At 44.7% G+C, this 21,306-nt stretch overlaps 1 protein-coding gene across 5 annotated transcripts in view; it reads right to left on the bottom strand.

Annotated features, from left to right (window-relative positions):
* Positions 1-4,392: 4,392 nt before the first annotated feature.
* Positions 4,393-21,306, bottom strand: part of LOC149322923 (histone lysine demethylase PHF8-like) — a 39,753-nt gene continuing 22,839 nt past the window's right edge. For all 5 annotated transcript variants that reach the window (XM_089484823.1, XM_089484816.1, XM_089484801.1 and 2 more), the window contains 5 exons: positions 18,900-19,171; positions 10,661-10,756; positions 8,855-8,964; positions 7,336-7,702; positions 4,393-6,056 (listed from right to left, as the gene is read on the bottom strand). In XM_089484823.1, the coding sequence (XP_089340949.1) occupies positions 5,968-6,056; positions 7,336-7,702; positions 8,855-8,964; positions 10,661-10,756; positions 18,900-19,171 (934 nt within the window). In that variant the 3' untranslated portion in view covers positions 4,393-5,967. The remainder of the gene's footprint in view (positions 6,057-7,335; positions 7,703-8,854; positions 8,965-10,660; positions 10,757-18,899; positions 19,172-21,306) is intronic.

The following is a 21,306-nucleotide window of genomic DNA, read 5'->3' as shown; positions in this document are numbered from 1 at the left end:
TGCAACAGGAGGCAGCTAGAGCAGTCAAAGTGGAATAGTAGCACTTTAAGAGTATAGTGTGATAAACATCAAAGTCAAACTCTTCTCACAACTTATTTCCAAAGCAGGAAGACAACTAAGGTGATCAGAGCAAGATACCTTATATACCCACTAATGAAAAGTCTTCAAATATACAGTATATTTTTTAAATTAGTGAAGAAAGAAAATATTCTGATCATGATGTGGTATAGCATTTTTTTTAACACCAAGGTGCCTGGATATTAAAAGATGGGAAAATGCATCTATTTCATTTCCCCCAACATTTGAAGCCTTACATTCTTTCCATCCTAAACATGAAGGAATTTGAACTTTTTTGCTACTTCTTTAAAACTGAACGAAAAACAACCTCTCCCTCATCATCATTGACCAAATTCAGCAGGTACAGCTATTTCTAGCATGGAGAGGACCATCTCTACCTGCTTGCCCTTCAGAAAGAAAGAGGTAACAACCCTTATTCCACAGCAATAAGCTGAATATACAGCAATTCAAGCTTAGACTTTTTAAGGTTAAGCCCTCAAAACAAAACAAAAAAAAAAAAAAAAAAAAACAGGCCTGGGTGGATGAATTGGCTAATTTTAGTTTATCCCACACTCAGGCTTTTTAAATTCTACATTTTTTTCCATTCCAGTGTAAAGAGATGTGCGAATCTTGTTAATGTTTCTCAAAAAATGTAAAGTGAAACAGATTTCTCACCTGTCCTTTGTAGGTATTGATAGAACTTGTATCCCAAAGCTTTGCTTCCCAAAGCATCAGAGGTAGTACGGGCAGACATCCAACTCATGACATCTCAAGAAAGAAGAGTCTGAAAACTATGTGTCTGCCTTGTAAATCTCTTCCATAGAACATTAGGACCAAATGCTGCAGAAAAGCTGAATTTCTAGCGTAAAAGTAGCTGTTCCCAAAAGGGCAAGCAGCTGATGTTCCAAGGAGAGGCATTTCTCCAAAGTAGCTGGATGAATAGGAAATGACTTCTGGTCACTTCCTAATCTAAAAAAGAAGAAAAAAGGCTTCTTCGGGCCTGAAATGGCCCAGTGGCCACTTATTTATTTTATATACAGTACAGTTAAGAGTGGCCCTCCAAAGTCTCCTTGGAGGATAATATAGTCCCTTAGCCTTCCACAATTGCCCACATCTGTTTCAAGGGGTGGGTTTGGGAGGGCTTTTCATTCATTCTAGCAGGTGGGAAACAAACAAGCCACCAGAATTGCAGAGTTCTGCTAGGGACCTAATGCAATCCTTTAAAGTCCTACAAAATTATGCCTCTACTTTTTCTGTCTTCATTTTAGACAGAAGGTGACTATATTCAGTCTTGGGATTTGACCTGTGAAGGAGAGAAGTCATTTTGGGGCTGGAAAAGGGGTTTGGCCTGAGAATGACATGCTCTCATTCTCTTTACTGAGTGAGAGTGACCACAGACTGAAGACCCTGCCTGTGAAAGAACAGAGAAGGAGCAACTTACTCTTCCACCAGTGAGGGAAAGGCACCAGGTTGATCAACAGGAGAAGCAGCTAGCAAGGGTATTGCTCACTAACTTAAGATATGGGCTACATTGTCTCATTTATATTTTTATTTGTGATTTGTAGTTTAATAAAAACAACAACCCTGCACTGAGGCCCAAGGGGGAAGAGTGGTGCTTAAATATATTAAATTGTTATTAACGGTCTTCGAGTTGATCCCGACTCATCTCCAAGACACACTGTCCACTGTTCTGCCTAGGATCTATACATTCATGCCTGTGACCTCCCTAGTAGAGTCTATCCATCTAGCATGCAGTTTTCCTCTCTTTCTATTTCTCTCCACCTTTCCTAGCATTATTATCTTTTCTAATGAGTCATGCCTTCTTGTGATGGGCCAGCGTATGACAGCCTCAACTTGATCATTGGATTAGTGCATCCTATTCCCTAAAGTGATGCAGCATTCTTTCACATCCTGTTCTGATCTTGTCAAGAGACAGTATATCATATCACCCAAATCAGAAGTCACCCGTGGGTGCCCTAACCAATGGATCTTTTCTAATTTTGTAGAAGAGGCAGCTTGTTCTTCCTGTTTTGCTGTCATTTGATTTTTCTGTTGGCCATCAGGTGACACCCATGTAGAGTGGGCTCTTAACCATAGGCTTGCCATCTGGGATTTGAGCTTCTGCAGATGGCAAGCCCTGTTGTTTTTAATGGAGGTGTGTGCATGCCACACATTATGCTGCCACAGGAAACAATGGGACCTGAGGTCCCACATTTTTTGTTATCCGCGTGAGGTAGATGGGTCCAGAACGGATCCCCTGCAGATATGAAGAGCATAAAATAGGATTATGATTATACTGATGGGTTTTCCCTTGTCTTATTGATATCAATTGAATTTTGCATTTTACCCCTTGACTGTTTTTTCAATAGCTCTCCTCACTATTAATGCCATCTCATTTCTTCTTAGATTTTCATTTCCTGAGTAAAACACTTGTGTAATTACTTGACTGAAAATGTCCCAAACCTGTCCACTTTAGCTCTCTTAGCCTATGCATTCTTTTTCCATTTCTTGTCTTACAATGTCTGACTTCCCTTGATTCATGCTTCTAACATTGCATGTTCCTATAATATGTATATTGTAGCTTCAGACTTTGCTTTTACCTCTGAGCATGTCAACAGCTGAATGTCCTTTCAACTTGAGTCCAGTTGCATCATTTAGCCACAGCATTACTTGTAGTTGCCCTAGTAGCTTGTTGAATGCCTTCCATCTTCTGGCAATATTGTCTTGTTTCATTTCGGATTGCGTCATCATAGGGTTTTCACTATAAAAGCCTTCAGGAGTGGTTTCGCATTACCACCATCTATGCAGTACTAACAAGAACTAGCACGGTGCCACTTCTGTTTCCTCTGAGAGATCCTCTGCCAGTGCCACTCTCCACTACTGCAGCTGTGAGAAGCTGTTTGGCACATTTAGTCTGCTTCCTCAGCAAAAGCCTGTCTGATGTGGGAGAACCTACCAGCAGCACTGTAACCATCATGTACCCTCTTGCCTGACAGGAGCATGCAATTCCACCACCATGGGAAGGTAGCACCATGGTGGGTGATATCTCTTAGTCATTATTTTGTTATTTATATTTTAATACTCTGTACTTTTTTATTTATTGTGTTTACATGCCATAATGGTTGCCTCGTAACTGCAACTGAGTGGCTTTTTTACGCTGACACAGAAGCCTGAGCAGCAAAGTCTAAGCTCACGTGCTCCACAACTGCAACAGGCCAGAGTCCTCTTGACATGTGTTCAAGTGTATTTTCCTATATGGATAATAAAACTGAAAAGAGTTATTGAGATATAGCTCTAAAACTGTGACCTAAGAAAGTACAAACAATTGTTTTAAACATGGGGGGGGGGGGGGAGCTTACCTAAGGAATAGTGTAGGTCCCAGGTCTCATCCCAGATTTCTCCATCTAAGTCTTGAATGGACTCCTTGGACAGCTATTGCCAGTCAATACCCACAATTCTGGGCTAGAAGGACCAGTGCTTTAACTTCACATAAGGCAAGTCTCCTATGTTCCTAACTTAATACCTTCCGTCCTATGAATGCTGTCCGAGTTTTTTAACTTTTTTACATGCAAAAATTGGCAGATGCAAAAGCAGCATGATAATGCCCATTCTGAATAAAAGATGCTTACTCTCTCCTTGATGGCCATGTTGCATAGCTCCAGGAGCCTCCTGAGAAATCAGTAACAGGACAGATTTCTGCAGCCTGAGCTTGAGCCCATAAAGCCAGAACAGGGAATGTGAGACTCCAGATATTGCTGGACTGCAACTCCTTCAGCCTTCACTGCCATAGCCAATGGTAAAGGAAGTTCAGTTCCCAGAGTTGCCCCAAAAGGAATAAAAATGTGTCCTCCCAAGCTCTAAATTCATATGTTATGGTTTTTCCTGGACACCAAGTGGTAAGTCACAAAGTGTTTGAAGCAGATTCATCTGTAATTTTACTATTTTAAAAAAATAGTAATAACGCAGGTGAATCTGCTTCAATCACTTGGTGACTTACCTGAAGCCAAATAATCCAGAATTTTAAATTAATGAGAACATTTTTTTAAAGAGTTGTCAGGAGAGGCATTTTATGGGCACTGATAAAAACACTCCACCCAAAAGCAGTGAGCCCTTTCTGCTCAGCCCCTGTATTAAACCACCCATGTCTTCCAAAGTGATGGGGCACCTGGAGAAAAATCTCACCTGCATACTAATCCTTGGGCAATGAACTTCCCTAAATTAACACCTCAGCACCAACTTCCCCAAGAGCACAAACGGTGTGGCTGCAGCTTTTGAGAAAACAACGATTTTGTTCTTGAAAGAGCAGAATCAGAATATAGTACCTCACAGACAAGCCACAATAAACCAACAAAGGTTTTTATTCTAACCCTGAATATATAAAAAAAGTTTCAGCTTCATTTGTTTTGTTCTGTTAAACACACATTTCTAGAGAGATGCCTAAAAAATAGAATTCAAACATTTACACAAAGCCTGCTGGAGTCTGGCATAAAAATATGGTACACAGCCATATAAACTGAGCCGTGCAGCTGGGTAGAAATGTCTTTTTTTTAAAAGTCCTTGCTTAGGGGGCATGGTGCCCTCCCTGCCGCTGTTAGGGGGAGGGGGAGAATGAAGACTGCTTTATGGCCAAACTGGAAAACAGGGTGTGAGGAAGAGGGAATTAACAACAGGAGAGATCTGCGAGGAGTAACTGCAAAGCTGGCTGGAAAACTTCATGTTACAGGGGGTCACCTTCCAGGGATAGTCTTTTGCGCTGGACCCTGTGCTCAGCAGCCCCATCCAACGTAACAGCTGCTGGCCTTCCAGCTGCATGCAGTGGACTGAGTATTAGAGAAGACTTCTTGGATTAAAGCAAACACTAAAGCATAACTTCCTTCACAACTACAGCTGGGCACATGAGAGTAAAGGTCCCAGCCTACCCTGATATACTGAAAGCAGAGGGATCTGGGATCATGAACATGTGACACTCCCACCCCTTACAATTGCAAATGATACAAATAAATCTGTTGAAACTACTGATGGTGTGTTTTGTGCCAATTCACCACCAAGGGCAGGCACTGTTCCTTCTTTCCCAAAATCTGACTGGAAGTTTTAAGATACTGTGGAGGGCATTCTGGACCTGGACTTTGTTCCACCCTGAACTTGCCTACCTATCCGCTGACACCAGTCAGAGAAGAAAATACAGTGTTGTATTTTCCTACAACCTTACTCTCTGTCCTGTCTTTCTTCAATTTGCCAATGTGCTGGATTATCGTTTCTGGGATTCAGGGAAAAGGTCTCTACTGTCCCCAGCCCCAGCCCATCTCAAAAGTGTGTGACGTACAGAGGGAAGGCCAGGAAGGAAGAAGACCTACCTGCTAAAACAAACGCAATGAGTAGTTAGTTCCTGTGGGGGAAAGCTGGGTTTAAAAAAAAAAGTAATAAAAACCACTTCTTGGCATGCAAGTGTTCATGTGCAGCAGCAAAAATATAAAGGGTGGTTGAAGCTGCTGGGAAGGAAAATAAAGGCTAACATCCCTGTGTGTGATTTTGGCAGAAGGAAGGGAGAACTCTACAGAGGTATCAGCCCAAGGGAAAAAAATGAACTGCAGTGGGTCGAGGTAGGGATAGAGAGTCAGTGGGCACGGGGAAGCCCTTCGCCTCCAGTATTATCTGCTTCTCTGGGGAAAGCCAGGATGCTTCAGCTCAGTGTCAGAACAGCTGCCCATTGAGTTCAATGCTTCCTGTGGCCAGGCAGATCAGTCCTGGCTCTTATCCACATGGGGGAGCATGGGCTTTCTCCATGCCTCACAGTTCCGGCAGCTCTTTGAGAACACTGCCAAGGCAGTGCCTCCAAACATGTCTCTGTGCCTCACCCATTGTCTTTTGCTGAAGAGGCCTGAGGTCTGGAGCTGGATGTGGGGGTAGTCCTCAGAGCAACAGCTTGCCATTGCGATGGATCTTCAGGATGCGGCCGAGTCGCTGCTTGGCTGTCGCTAAGCCCTTCTTGGGGCGTTTCCCTGGGAGAAAGGTAGGAAACTCATGAATCAAAAGGAGGCCTTCCCAAGTGGGGTGCACAAGTGGTTCTCCTGAAACAACAAGCTTTGCCTACATGAAGACGGGAATGTCTGGCCTTTGAGATGTTGTTGGCCTGTAACTTCCATCATTCCTACCCAGCACAGCTGATAGAGAGGGATCATGGGAGTGGCAATTCAACATCATCTTGAGGGTCACACCTTCCCTGTCCCTGACTTGCATGAAGATGTAAGCCCAGGGCAGCTATGACCACAGGACCAGCCTAACATGTTATGATGCCAGAAGTGGAAAATCAAAATGCACTTCCTTACAGAAGATGACTGCACCTGGAGGAGCCAAATAGCTTTCCCTTTAGATTGTGTGCCATCTGTTTCTGACTGTCCCTGGGTGGTGATGGGAGAAAACTCAAATTGTGTAAATTTCTCCTGTCACCAATCCTGAAAAGAGCACCTCTCTTCTTTGTGGGAACACAGTGTTACACAGTCTAACAGAAAACTGTCCAGTGGAAACATGATGGAAGTTAACTGCTGTCTTCACTGTAACTATTTTTCACAGAGTTTGTGGAGGAGTATTATCTGGATGCATGTGCCTATAACTGGGCTCTCTCCCTCCCTCCCTGCAACCCAACATCTCTATTTGGAAGGACCTGCTTCTTCTTCTCTCATGGAGAGTGGAACTATTCAAAGGAAAAGTATACTTTTCCATGTGGAGCCATCAAACTCCATCCAATGGAAGTAACAGCCAGGTAATTTGTTTATATGACATAGTATTCCCAGATGCAAGAGTAATGAGTCAGTGTCTACTGATCTTGCCAGGGACTGGTGACTCAATTTGCTTTGAACTTGAGACTTATTGTAGCCTTTCTAAAAGACTGCAGTGAGTTTTACATGTTTCACATATATTGTTTTCACCTGCTTTACTTCATAATCCTTATAAAGTGGGGTAAAACATATCAGTGTTATTTGATGAGAGCCATAGCTTGCCTAAGGCCATGTAGCAAGTTCATGGCAGAAAGAAATCCAAACTCGGGATTTCTTGGAACTAGCGGTTCTCTCAGTAAGATATGACATCCTAGACCTTGTTTTTCCAAAACAGGCCCTGTAAATGACCACATCTGCATGGGTGCGTGTATCAAGCCATACTCCTTCACCCACTCTGGATATAGAGATTCTTCCAGTGGAGCTCAGATCCCCCAATCCTTTCATGTTTTCCCACCCATCTGCTTTACTGGTGCTGCTGTAAAATCCATGCATATCAGCTTACCTTGTGCTGCCTGGGGACCGCTTGGTGAGCCAGTTGAGGGGCGTCGCTGAGACAAGAAGACACCTGGCGCCATGGGTGTGGACCCACGATTCACTTGGGCCATGCCAAAGACATTGGGCCGGGCAGTGTATTCGTGATCTACCAGGCTGCCAGAAAACTGTTCCTGTTTAGGTTCAGGTGTTGGAGGAGTGGGCACAGGAACCACCAGCCCCAGTTCTGGTTCCTGTTGTGGTGGCGGAAGATCTGGCTCCACTTCTGCTTCCACTGGTTCTGGTTCTGGTTCCAGTTCTGGTTCTGGGCTGGGTGCCTTCGGAGATGGTGGCTTTCTTTTTGCCACAAGCTTTCGTCGCTGCATCTTCTGGTGTTGCTTGAGACAGAGAAAGCAAAGACCAAATCCTTTATCTAAAGCCAAGATATAATCACTTCTGGCCCAAGAAAGGAAGTGCCACTTAATGGGACAGGACAGGCTTCTAGGGGGCTTCATGGCCCTGTCTACTTTGGCTCCACAAAGTATCCTTTAGTGCAGAGGTGGGAAACCTGTGGATCTCCAGATATTGATGGACCACAACTCCCAGCACTTCTCATCATTGCCTATGCCAACTAGGGTTGCTGGGACTTGAGGTCCAGTAACAATTACAGAACCAAAATTCACACACCCCAGATCTAGCTTTCACTGGGAATCTGCTGAACAAATGTCTACATTATTTTATTCATTACATCAATACACTGAATGATTGCATTTGTTTGGCCATAAGCCCAAACAACAAGACCAAAACCAAATACAGTGCACCCACGTTATATGTGAGTGCACTATACACAGCTTTAAGCATATGCAGTAAAGCTGCGCGGGGCGCAGCGTCCCATTCACATGACTAGGGCGTGCGCCCATGGCAAATGCGCGCCGTTGCATGCACAAACCCCATTCACTTGAATGAGGCTTAAGCATAGGCAGAATTTGCCTTACGTGGGTGTGTGTGTGTCCGGAACGGATCCCCCGTGTAAGGCGAGGTTCCACTGTAATACCAAAAGCACAGTACCTTGTATAGAGGCAGTATAAACGGCAGGGGAGCAGAATTTGGTCCACAATGCTCCTGATTTGGCCTGAGGAGGTTCCATAGAGTTCCTCCCTTGAATCCCACCCGTTAACTGGGAGAGGAGTCCCTCTCCCTTTCATTAGATTCCTTGGTCTGCTGATGTCATCTGGCCTGTTGAGGGATGCAGAAATAGGAACCCTTCCCCAAATGGTTGGCCATCAAATCTAGCAGGGCTTTTCTTATGTTTTGTGTAGTTAATTAGCAAGTACCCAGCTTTAAACATACCTGAGGGGAAAGCTAGAGATAAGTAAAGTTACTGAACTCAACAAGAAAGGCCAGCATCTTTGTATACCCCTGAAACATCCCAGGGTTTCCCTGTATTTGAGCAAAAGCCCTTCTGAGACAGCAGTAAGCCCTCAAGCATATCTGGGATGAATATGCTTGAGCTCACTGTTAGCACCTCACAAAAAAATCCTCCCTCTTACCTGCTGAGCCAGTTTAGCGGCTGCAGCTGCCAGACCAGTCTCAACGGATGCCACCCTTGTCCCCTCTCGCACAGGGCGGTCTTGCTTGGGCAACGTTGGGGTCACCCGAGCTGTGAAGAAGGAAAGAAATGTGTTCACACAGGGGCTCCCTTGCTTGCTCTCAGTGGTGCAGTGGGTTGACTATTAAAGAAGAAAAATACTGCCCTGTCCCTTTGTTATATAGAACAAGGTATAATGAGAAAGAAGAAAATCACCCAGTGAGAGACCCAAAGGTCTCTTGAAAGGCACAATTTTGAAGCAGCGCACACACATGCATAGAGCCACTGTGCAGTGTTCATATACTGTCTTTATCAATTATCTCTCCACATGCAATAAGTTTTAATTTAGCTATCACAAATCTCCCTCCACACTAAAGTTATATTCAAAAATGGTAACCACTTCCTCTCAACCAAGGGTCACATAGTATACAGTGTGCCCGCGTTATATGTGGGCGCGCTATATGTGGCTTTGAGCATATGTGCAAAGCCGTGCGGGGCAGCGCGTCCCATTCAGATGAATGAGGCGTATTCCTGTGGCGTGTGTGCGCCGCTGCACCATCACATGCACAAGTGAATGGGGCTTGAGCATGCACGGTATTTAGCTTACACCGGGGGTCCCAGAACGAATCCCCGCGTAAGCCAAGGGCGCACTGTATATACCCCAGTCACTTCCCTGCCATCATTCCCTGAAGATGAAACATCAGGAATAAACTCTTCCAGAACATGGCCACACAGCCTGAAAAATCCACAAAGCTATAGTTGCCAGGACAACCCGTGTCGCAAACTAAGTAGACCTGCTGGCTCTTCCTAATAAGATTTTCAGTTAGCCCTCCATAGCCACGGATTCTTTTCCTGTGGATTCAAGTGTCCAGGGCTTCAAAATATTCAAAAAATAAATAAATAAATTTTAAAAAGCAAACCTTGATTTTGTCATCTGATCTAAGGAATATCATTTTACTATGCCTCTGTATTTAATGGGACTTGAACATCCATGAATTTTGGTATCCATGAGGGTTCCAGAAACCAAATCCCAGTGGATATCAAGGGGACACTGTCAATCTCTCTCTGGGAAGCACAACACCTAGATAATGCAGGTATGTGCGAATAAGAACAAGTGAGGGAAAAAGAAGGGATGCAACATGCACTGTGACTAAAAAATATCCTTTACTCTGGATACCTCTGGGAACTAGTCTGTAGATGCAAGGAGAGAAAAGCAGTGGCTTCTCAAAATTGGCAGAACTAGGCCACTAGGTTGCTTGCTAAATAAACAAAATCTGCACACACACATGCACGCACACAGTTCTTTTAAGTAAATAAAAAAGGGAAAAAACTATTTTTTTCCTTTTCCTTCTATCAGCATTTCCATTTGATGAAGTAAATTCTTGCCAGTCTATGAGCATTACCACCAGAAATGAGCCTCCACAACAAATCACTTCAGATGGTTCAAATGAGCTAGAAAACACAGAGAACACACACAGCCCACCTATCCTCTCCTAAAGAAAAGCGGGATTCTATAAACCAATCACTATGTGATCTGCGCATTTGGAACAAAACAAAATTAATGCATTCTGCAACTGTGCAAGGCATAATTAAGCAAGAGCTAATGTGGGACCTGAAAGACTTGCCCCTAACCACTAGCTACCTGAGATCCTAGCAGGCTTTTATCCCATGCTTTCAAGCATGAGTTTGCAGCCATAAAGGGTAGAGGTTTATTAGCAGAATCACATTAAATGTGGACACTTCAAATTAGAGGTGACAGGTTTGTTACCCTTGGGACTCCAGGGAGCATCATCTGTGCATTTCTTTTTCTTCGGTAGCGACTTCAAGGCTGGATCATCTTCATCCGATTCCAAGGAAGGGTAAACTACAGAGAGAGGAACTGAGCTGGGGCTGAATTCTATAGAGACTCTTTTGCCCATTAAATTATTTGAAGAGCAGCTGCTCCACACATTGGCAGTCAGAGTAAAAGTAGAACATAGATTTAAAATCAGCTTGGAAATTGCAGCAACATGAAGTTTTGCCCTGCAACTTGTCTGGAATTAACAGAGATACAGATGGGAAGGACCCTCTCATTTAAATACCTGTCAGCATTGGCGGGACACTATAATACTACTAAATAAACAAACAAGCCCCAATGCAATTAACCCCCCCCCCCAGCTTACTTTAAGGAATCTTCTCCTGAGAAATACAAGGCTGGCCCCAATAAACTCCTCTTAAGGGGCTAAAGCTGGAAGATTTAGAAAGGAACCAGAATTCTTCAATACATTACAAAACATTTGCTGCTGAAGCTCAAAACCCCTCCCTCTTAATATTGGTATAAATTATCAGAAAATGGAGTTTATACATTTATTTGTATTCTTGAACACTATACTTTTTTCTATTTATTCTCCTTTCTGAATAAAAAACAGAACTATCTGTGTTTTGTTTTGCTTAGATCAAGGACTGTGGTGAATAGATCTGAAATTTGCAGAGAAATACAGGGCTAATATAATACACAGCAGGATGCGACTGAGAAGCCAGGATGATGGTTACACGAGTGGAGAACTTGGCAAAATAGCTTTTCCACAAGACTGACAAATATTTCTCTCTGTATCTATGCAGGTATTAAACAGCATTCTTCCAACTACAGGCCACAGTCCTCCATTCTGTGTCCAAGGCAATCTTTCAACAACAATAAAAGGTGTTGAGAATCCTTTGTTTTCTGCTGTTTTCTAAACAGCACTCAGAAAGCTGTTTGAACACTCCCAGAATATTGGGTTTCAGAGAGCTGCAGTCTAAAAAAGGAACGTTGGGTACTTACCGTGACACGTTCATTTCCTGCAGAGAAGGGTCCTGGCATCCTGTAATCTGGGTTTAGCTCCTCCTATTTGCTCCTGTAGGCAGGAACAATAAACAAAAGACCGGCCCCTATATAGGGAGGAGCTAGCCCCCCTCAGCCTCAGTCAATAACAAGCCAAGCGACTAGTAAGGTACTCAAGGAACTGAACTTTAGTAACATCAGCTAAGGGTTAACTAGAACACCTTAGAAAAAAACTAGTCCAAGAACAAACAAGAACTCAGAAAAACCAATCCAGCAACAAGAAGAAGAACAAGGCAGGTCCACCAACAGGCAGGCAGGGTCGGAGGCCGCAGGCAGCACCCGGGTGGGCAGGATGCCAGGACCCTTCTCTGCAGGAAATGAACGTGTCACGGTAAGTACCCAACGTTCCTTTTCCCAGCAGAGAGGGTCCTGTCCTCCTGTAATCTGGGATTTACAAAAGCCCTCTCGAACTGGGAGGGAGGTGCTGCTAGGAGACTGTGGCCCCCGACACAATCTGTTGGAGGAACCTCCTTTCAAACGACGCTTCTGCGGACTGAGACACGTCCAGTTTGTAATGTCTTATGAAGGTCGAAAGCAACTTCCATTTGGCCACCCTGCAAATATCTGACAGGGAGGCGCTAGTGGTCAAGGCTGCAGAGGTAGAGGCACTCCTAGTTGAGTGCACCATCAACCCCTCGGGTGGAGTGAAATCAAGAGTTCAGTAGCTCTTTTGAATACAAGACCTGATCCACCTACTCAGAGTCGAGACTGGTACCTTGAACCCCAAAGAGCCCAGGTGAAAGGAAAAGAACATCTCAGATGACCTTAAGGTTGAAGTCCTCTTGATGTAGATTTTGAGGGCTCTGCACACATCCAATGTGTGCCAGGTCTTTCCCAAGTCCTTCTTAGGATCGGGGCAGAATGAAGGCAAGAGAATGTCCTGTGACACCTGAAAGGCTGAGTTGACCCTAGGCACGAAGGTAGGGTCTGGACGAAGGCACACTGAGTCTGGCCTAAAAATACACAAGTCTTTACGTACCGACAGGGCCCCAGCTCTGACACCCATCTGGCGGAGGTAATAGCTGTGAGGAAGATGACCTAGAGGGAGAGGTGTTTGAGGAAGGCCTCCCAAAGGGACTTGATCGGCCCAACCGTCAGAGCCTTTAAGACCGTGTTCACATCCCAAGATGGAAAACGATGTCTGGTGGGCAGACCCTGTTGGAAACTCCCCTCAACAACCTCTTAATGTGAGGATGGCTGCCATTCTAGCTGCTCTCGTATGGAGCAGAAACGACGTGATGGCAGACACCTACCTTATAACCATGTTGGGTCAAGTCCCCTCTTAATGTCATCTTGGATGGACTATAGCAGGTCAGCCACTGAAAACCTGAAGCAGTTGATGAGAACTTGCCTAAGCAGTGGATTATGTGATCAATCAGAATAGAACCTGATCTAATCTGGACCTATGGCAGCTTCCAGCCTATCACTGATCACCTTGTCAACTGGTTATAGCAATGAAGGTGATATTAAGGTGATTTCATTTGTAGTAATTAAGACTTACCACTCTGAAAGAGGAATGTTAATGTCTGACCTCCAATTAAAATTTCAAAACAATGTGCAGTTCTTTACTGGAACATCTGTGAACCTGTGTAAAATAAGACTAATCCCATGGTTAGGCAAAGAAGACACTGGATTAACCTTTATCTCGCAGACATTGGTGAGTCCATGCCGAAGCATAGATGCACTCTGTGTTAACAGGGCATGTGGTCAGAATTAAGTCTGATTTATTTTGAGGATGAACTTGTCTAGAGACTTCAAAAATCACCCCAACTCCATGTAGCAGATTGTCATCAACCTATATGAAGGCTGAGGGGTCTCCCGGCTGAATGAACTGCTGATTAAGGAGTCATGAAATGGGAACAGGGGGCTTGGCAAGGATAGCCCTCTGGTATCTAATTTCGAGGAGAGAATTTTCTCCACAAAAGGGATCTGTCAAAGGAACACAAACCTAAATTTAAAATAGTATAGTGGACCCTTGATATGGAGTTGGATTTAGGACTTTGCATGGATACCAAATCCATGGAAGCTCAAGGCACATAAAATATAATCGCACAGTAAAACGGAGTCTCCTATATAAAATAGTAAAATCATAGTTTGCTGTGTTGTATTTTTGTTTTGTTTGTTTTTTGGAATATATATATATATATATATATATATATATATATATATAGTGTAAGTCTCTATATGGAGCTGTATGGTATATTAAATCTGAGCATTTTGCTAGCAGAAAACAAGGCATAGGCACTAGGAAGTCTGTTTTTCCAGCCCCAAAAGGTAGTAAACAATGGTGTTGTTTGGACCAGACCATGCCATGAAAACCCAATCAGGGATAAGACACTCACCCACACAGCAGCTAACCTTATAACCATAAATCATAGAATCATGGAGTTGGATGAGACCACAAGGGCCATCAAGACCAACCCCCTGCCATGCAGGAAATCACAATCAAAGCATGCCCAACAATATGCAAAGGAATCTTGCAGCACCCTGAGACCACTAAAGAAAGGAGATTAGCAGCATGAACCTTCATGGCCTTGAGCCCAATTCATCATATGTATGATAGATCCTGTTACAATAGGCTTTTCAAGCCAGGCAGCAGTTGAAATGGCAAGCCCATCAGCAGGCATTCTTAGTTAAAATTTAACAATCTAGACAAGGTAAGAGGTAATTGTGATTTTTGTGGCAGACCCCTCAGGGCTCTGTAGGATGTCTGAATGGGATTTGAAGCAACCCCTTAGTAGAGAAACCTGATTATATTGTTTTAAAACACTCATGGAGGAAGGGGAGTTTCTCCCCCCATGGAGAGGAGTCTGTCTCTTTGTTTTTGATAAGAATTTTTCTTAACCCCCTGTATTAGTGAGAACCATCTCATGGAAGAAACTGTGTTGTTGTTGTTTTTTAGTTTCTTCCCTTTAACAGACATTTTTCAAGAAAGAAGGGAAGGCAAGGGGAGCCACATCTTTTGAGGCTAGCTGACTGAGGTTCACTGTGTTTTATAACAGGAACATAATCCTTTTGCCACTAAAATGGAGCTTGGTTGGTCACCTTAATCCAATATATCTATCACCTCATATGAGATGTTTTTACCAAAGATCCTCAATGCATGTAAGCATTAGAGGTCTGCTGAGTGACCAGAGACCTTCTCCTTGCTTGAGTCACCCTGTTTATTAGCATTTAAATGAATCTGTATTGTTAAAGCTTATGCTCTTAATGAGAAGTGCTATGGCTGATAACAGTTTGCACAAAGGAGGTAGAACCATGTGCTCATCTTATGTCTTTGGCTGTTTCACCTAAGGCAAAAAAGGCTCTGGACCTAATGGAGACAGTGATGGAGGCCCCTGAGGAGGCAAGAAAAGTCATCATGTGGCTTTTATGGCTAGCCCCTCCCTTGAAGAATTAGTTTCTAGGCATCTTCTCTAGCCTGGAAAAAAGGAGAGGGGGGCAAGCAGAAACAGCACAACTAAAACCTCATGGGCTAACAGTAATAAAATGAACAGCAGAAAGGTTAACCAGTATCTCTTGTAAATCTGAGCCCACAGCCCTGTTGCTGTGGGGGCTCTCCCCTCCTTTATTTGCCCCATCAAAGGAGGCTGCCTGGGCAGTGGCTTATTCCAAGCACTGAGGAAACTGCTCTTAAGTTAGCAGTGACTGAAGACCATTGCTAATCATGGGTAGATAGCTGCCTATGGCCTGTAGTGTAGCCCTGATACTCACAGGGCATTTTGTTTTGTTTATGTTTAAAACAGCCCCAACTTCAGGCTGGGGTTTACAGCTTAGCCCTTTTAATTTCAGGCAGGCTCTATAGTAACCTGGCTGCATGATAGAAGCTAGCTTGGTCCTCAACTCCCTCCCACTTGCATAGGTAGCTGGGAAGGGCAGAGGGACTGCTGTGGGACATGGCTCTACATTTACCTGAGGTAAGTCTGTGTCCTGAGAAAGGATAATCTCTGATGGAAAGGAGAGGCCAAGCGCTCAAGCTTTTCTCTCAAGAGCGACATGGTTTGGGGCAGCCAAACACAATTGGGGGTGAAGGGAACTCTCCACCCATGATATCCACAAATGGTTCAACCCTTTTTGTTGTTGTAATTTTTGGGGAGGGAACACAGGAGGATTTGTATCCATGTGGTCTCTCAAAGAATCCTTGGGTTGGAAGAGATCCCAAGGGCCATCCAGTCCAACCCCACTCTGCCATGCAGGAACTCCCAATCAAAGCATTCCCGATAGATGGCCCTCCAGCCTCTGTTTAGAAGTGAGTGGCAGAGGCCATGCTCTCTCTGGGGAGGACATGAAGCCATATTGTGCTTCTTCTTCTTCTTCTTTTTTTTTTTTGGATGCTCTGTGGCAGCCAAAAAAGACCATTTTAGAGTTGGAAGCTTCAGCTCCTGCTGGGCCAAGTCCAGCTTCCTTTACAGCCATGTGTCTGTGCAAGACAGAGGAGGAATCCTCTGCCTCCTTAGACACCATCTCATTATAAGAATTCAAAAGGAATGTGAAGGAGCCCTGGCAACACCACCATGTGTTTCCCAGTCTGCAAAAGGATCCCCCACACCTGTTAGGGTCCTGAGTGCCATTGGGGCCAGAGATGGGAAGGAAGGGGGAGACCAAGGGTTAATGCCCCCATCTGCCCTCCTGGCAGAGTCCCAAACCTTATGCTAGGCATAGTGCCTGCAATGGCCATGACAGAGGCCTCATGGCAATGCCTGCCCTGAGCGAGGGCATTAGATCTGGCAAAGGTTCTTTGGTGGCTAGAGAGAGAGGGCCCCTGGTACTCACCGTTCTCCTGTGACTTCTGGCTGGCTTGACTCTCTGACCTTGGCCATTTTAGGCTGGGCAGAGGTGATGCAGAGAAATCCTTTGCCATGGCTTTTGGCTGGCCTGTCCTCTGAACTCTGGCTGGGCAGAGATGCTGAGGAGGGAAGTTTCCATGACTTCTGGCCAGTTTCCTCACTGATCCCTGGCCTTAAACAGGCTGGGCAGAGGTGATGTGGATAAACAGAGACATGGAGGGGAAACCCCTCACCATCTCTTCCCACGGCTCCCATGTGCTGCAGTGCTGTTTGCAGAGATCTCCTGTGCTCCCACCATGAAAGGGGGCAGCTTTGGAGGAGAGGGAGAGTCATTGGCAAAGCCAAGACCTTTCTCCAATCCTGGGAGCCCTTGCCATTTTAAGTCTTCTTCATGCTTCCAAGGCTGTAGTAAAGAAGCTGCAGAGCAACAGCAGACACCTCCCAATGGGTCTCCCTCTGAAGCCAGCTCCCTCTGTTGAGCTGGCAGACCCTGAGCTAGGGAAGCCTGGGTTAAGGATGGCCCTTCACCCATGCTCTCAGGGTCCTCTGCCATAGCCACCACCAAGGAAGGGGGGAAAGGCAGGAGAGAGGAGAAGAAGGGAAGGCCAAGAAAACTCTCAAACCGCTTTCGTAGAAAGGAAAAACTTCGCTGGCTCGAAGAGAACCTCCTGCTAGGAGCTTAGGCAGGAACAAGACTGAGGCTCAGGGGGGCTAGCTCCTCCCTATATAGGGGCCGGTCTTTTGTTTATTGTCCCTGCCTACAGGAGCAAATAGGAGGAGCTAAACCCAGATTACAGGAGGACAGGACCCTCTCTGCTGGGAAAAAGTAAGTTTTCAACCTTGGGTCTAGTCATCCTACTGACCACTCTCTCCTCCACATATAGTTCCAGCTACTACTACGTGAGACCATCCAAGTGCCCTCTCCCTCTGGTACTAAGGAGGTACAGTGCATGCACACAGTAGCCATTGTGAATTTCCAGCTGCAGATAACTAAGAACAGCAATGTGGCAATTTCCAGTGTTGGTAAATGGGGTGGCACTGGAAGTAAGCAAGAAACAGTGTGTACATTGCCTCCAGGATGCTTGCCAGGGGCAAGTGCTACTTATTTGTGGCAAATGTACTGCTCCATTAGAGGCATGAGAATGATCTGAAGGTACATGACACCCAGTGGGTCTGCTGCTGATATTCAGCTGCTCCTTGGAACACTTGCCTGGAAACCCCACAGAAGGTATTCTGAGTTCTCTGGAGACTGCAAACTAGATCCAGACTTAGCAAGGTTTAAATAGTAGGGTAGCTGAAACCCCTGAGCCTGACATTAGTAAATAGTCAGGCTCAGAGTAGACCCCCTGAAAACAGTGGGATGCAATCTAGTAATTACCAAATGAAATCTTAATGAATTCATCAGTAAGCTTAACAAAGTCATGATCCAGTCCTAAGAGGGCAATTATATATGTGTCTACTCAGAGACAGAGCTGGGAAAAGACACTTTCTGGACTACACTTCCAGAATCCCCTGGTCAGCATACTCACTGGAGCAGACTCTGCTAGCCATACTGGCTGAGAGATTCTGGCAGTTTAATCCCACTGAAATTTCAATAGTACTCAATAGTACCCAAATACATTTGGGAGGGGGGGGGGGGGTTCAGAGCCTGGAGAATGTATTCCCTCATGTACCCTTTCAGATCTTGGAAGGCCAGACAATAGTTTCCACTTTTGAAATAGAAACCTCTGAAGCCTTATGACCAGGAGGGGGGAATGGGACAAAATACCTGCTTTGTTGTTGTTATTGTTGTTGTGTGCCATAACGTCTTTTATGACTTATGGCGACTCTAAGGTATCCTAGGATTTTCTTGGCAAAACTGGTTAAAAGGAGGTTTGCCACTGCCTTCTCCTGAGGCTGAAAACATAAAACTTGCCCAAGGTCACCCAGTGGGTTTTATGGTCAAGCTGAGGAAAAAAATAACTGCAGACAGAGCTATCTACTGTTTGTGCACATCCCCAGGGTGTATGCAAGGGCCACATGGAAAGGATTGGGGTGGTCCACAACCATAGGAAGGGCCTTGGGGGGGGCATGCAGCCTGTGAGCCACATTTTGCACACTCCCTAGGCTATAGGGCCACAGCCTAAATAAGTTGTTAAGTGCGTTGTACACATAATGTACTATTCTCCATATGCTGGATATTGTTTACGAAAGTATAATAACTCTGCAGCTTCCTTTGAAACTTCTTCCCAAGCCAAGGGAGGAGGGGGAGAGCTCTGTCTTCTTCCCACATTCTTTCTATAGAGAGTTTCCTCTCTCTCTCTCTCTCTCTCTCTCTCTCTCTCATCCTCTTATTCCTTTCGCTCTCCTTGGTTACTTACTGTACTCAGCATCCTTGAAGCAGGCTCCCAGGCTCTCCTGCTCATCCATGCTGGCCTCTTCCTCACAGTCAGTGCTGTGGTGGGCTGGGCGCTTGGTGTGCCTCTTCCCTGAGCGCTGAGTGCCGGATGCTCCTGCAGAGCTGCGTTCATGTCCAGCAGCCAACCAAGCCTGTAGGCTGGAGGCAACGGGAGAGGAGGAGGAGGACTGGAGGTTTGCCATGCACAGCATACCCTGGATGGCTTCCTGAGTACTGGGAGAGGCGGGTGCATCACTGGAAGGACAAGACAAAAATGGGCAGTTATTTATACCAGCATTCAGCCACAGCATCCTAACATGGCCCTGCTTCCCAAGTAACTTTGTAGTGCAGCTCAATTCCTAGAGGGAGGGCCTAGACCTTGCAGAGTTGAAGCGAACTTGCATAAATTCGGCTTGCAATTTGCATGTATTAGAATAACATATTTTAGTTTTACTACTCATGGGGAAGGGCAAGGAATTATGGGAAAACATTGAAGCCCTCTTCCCAACCTCCAGAAGCCTTATTCAACTTCTCAGGCTTTAGGATTTCAGAAGGAGCCAGACAAACATTCAGAAGCATATCTTTTTTCCCATAAGGAATAAAAACAATGTCATTCTTTAAAAATGAAATGCAGAGATTCTCTGTACTACCGTCTGTCCTTTGTTTATTCCTTGAGAAATGTTTGTACATGCTGATAATGGACACTCCAATGCCAGAGACTGGTAACCAGGTGAATGTGATCCATATGGGATGCAGGGCACCATATAGATATGAGTGGCAGAGGGCAGAGTACTTCTACCTGCCAAGCTCCTGCCCTGGATGTTACAGTTTCAACTTGAAATGAAACAATGGACACGTACTGTGAGCGTTCGTTCTAGGCTGGGAGATGGGAGGAGATCTCAAAACCTACACGTGGAGACAGAGAAGAACCCATACTATGTGGATTCTCTTTCACTAACTCAGAAAATGACAGATTGGGATGCCTGAAACCTTTTAGATGTTTGGAATACTAGAAGAGAAGTGGGTTTGCAGTAGAAAAGTATATTAGAGAAGTTCATTATATTTTGCTTTATACTTCCTGGGATGGGAGGGTGGGAAGTTCAGTTTTAATTAGGTTGTTATATATAGTTATTTACGTTAGCTAGTTTAGTTTGATTAAGTTTATGTCTGGTTTAGAGTTTTTTAGAGTGGGAAATGTTTTTTTAAAATTATATTTAAATTATTAGGTTCATTTATGGTTTATTAGTAGTGTATTTAGTTGTTTCAGTGTTGCTTGTTTTTTAATTTTTTAATTTTATATGTTATGATACTCCTCCTCTCTCATCAAGTCAGCAAAGTTTGAAGCAACAGAACTTTAATTTTGTTTCCTTTTCTTTGGTGCTCGACAGATGGGCAGCTCTGTGCCGCCCATCTTTGCCCCGATGCACTACCAAAAAGAAGCTACCTAGAGTGGCTTCTTTTTTGCAGTGCCGCAAACAGGAAAGGGCGCCACCATGATGCCACTTCCTGTCTGCAATGTGCGGGTGCTGCGAGGCGCTTGCGTCATTATGGCAGCCCCGCACGATAAGGTACAGGAGCATGCGGTTGCTGCAAACTCCCAAATCCTAGTTTGGTCCAGTTACGGCGCTTGCCACCCATCCATACCGGACCTTTCATATCTCTGTCCCTCTTATGTGCATCCTTCCTAGCCACCAGTTTCTTGAGCAGAAGTGGGTAGTTGTAGCAGGGGACGAGTTTCTGTATCCTAGGACCCTTGGGAAGCTGCACAAATGGCCCAAATTGGGGGGGGGGGGACCCAAACCAGAAGTAGTTAGAAGTCCATGTTTTAATTTGGGGAAAAAAGGGTATATTTTGATGTTAAGCTGTGCAGGGCCCCTGCAACCAATGTAAAAGATAAATCAGTGTTCCTGAAGGCGTCAAAGAGCAGCAATTCATTTCCTTTTTGGCTGGAAAGGCTGGTCTTAAGAATTTGAAGTGGTCAAGAGCCACAGAAACAGCCTTTGGAGATGACACCCAGCCCCAAGCCCCACTTTGCCCACTCCTATCCTAGACCTATAGGTACAAGTTGTCAACAGAGGACACAGCTAAATAAATACAAGCACACAGTGACTTTCATAAACAGTTATCATGATAAACAGTTTATCATCCAAACTTTCTAGATCAAGGATGGGGAATCCTTGTTCCTCCAGATGTTTGAGACCTAAAATTCCCATCAGCCCTACCCAGTATGTTTATTTATTTATTGGATTTGTATCCTAAATGGGATTCATTTTGCATAGCCAGCTGTAACTGATCGTGCGCTTCCAAAACATCTTGAAGAGCAAAAGTTCCCCATTTCTGTTGTAGGGTCACATAAAAAATTAGCTATATCTGAGATAGCCCAGGTATAA

This window comes from Sceloporus occidentalis, unplaced genomic scaffold, assembly GCF_023333645.1.
Source record: "Sceloporus occidentalis isolate IW3139 unplaced genomic scaffold, rSceOcc1.0.p SCAF_1, whole genome shotgun sequence".
In the NCBI taxonomy this organism is placed as follows: Eukaryota; Metazoa; Chordata; class Lepidosauria; order Squamata; family Phrynosomatidae; genus Sceloporus; species Sceloporus occidentalis.
This window is presented reverse-complemented; position numbering and strand designations above follow the sequence as displayed.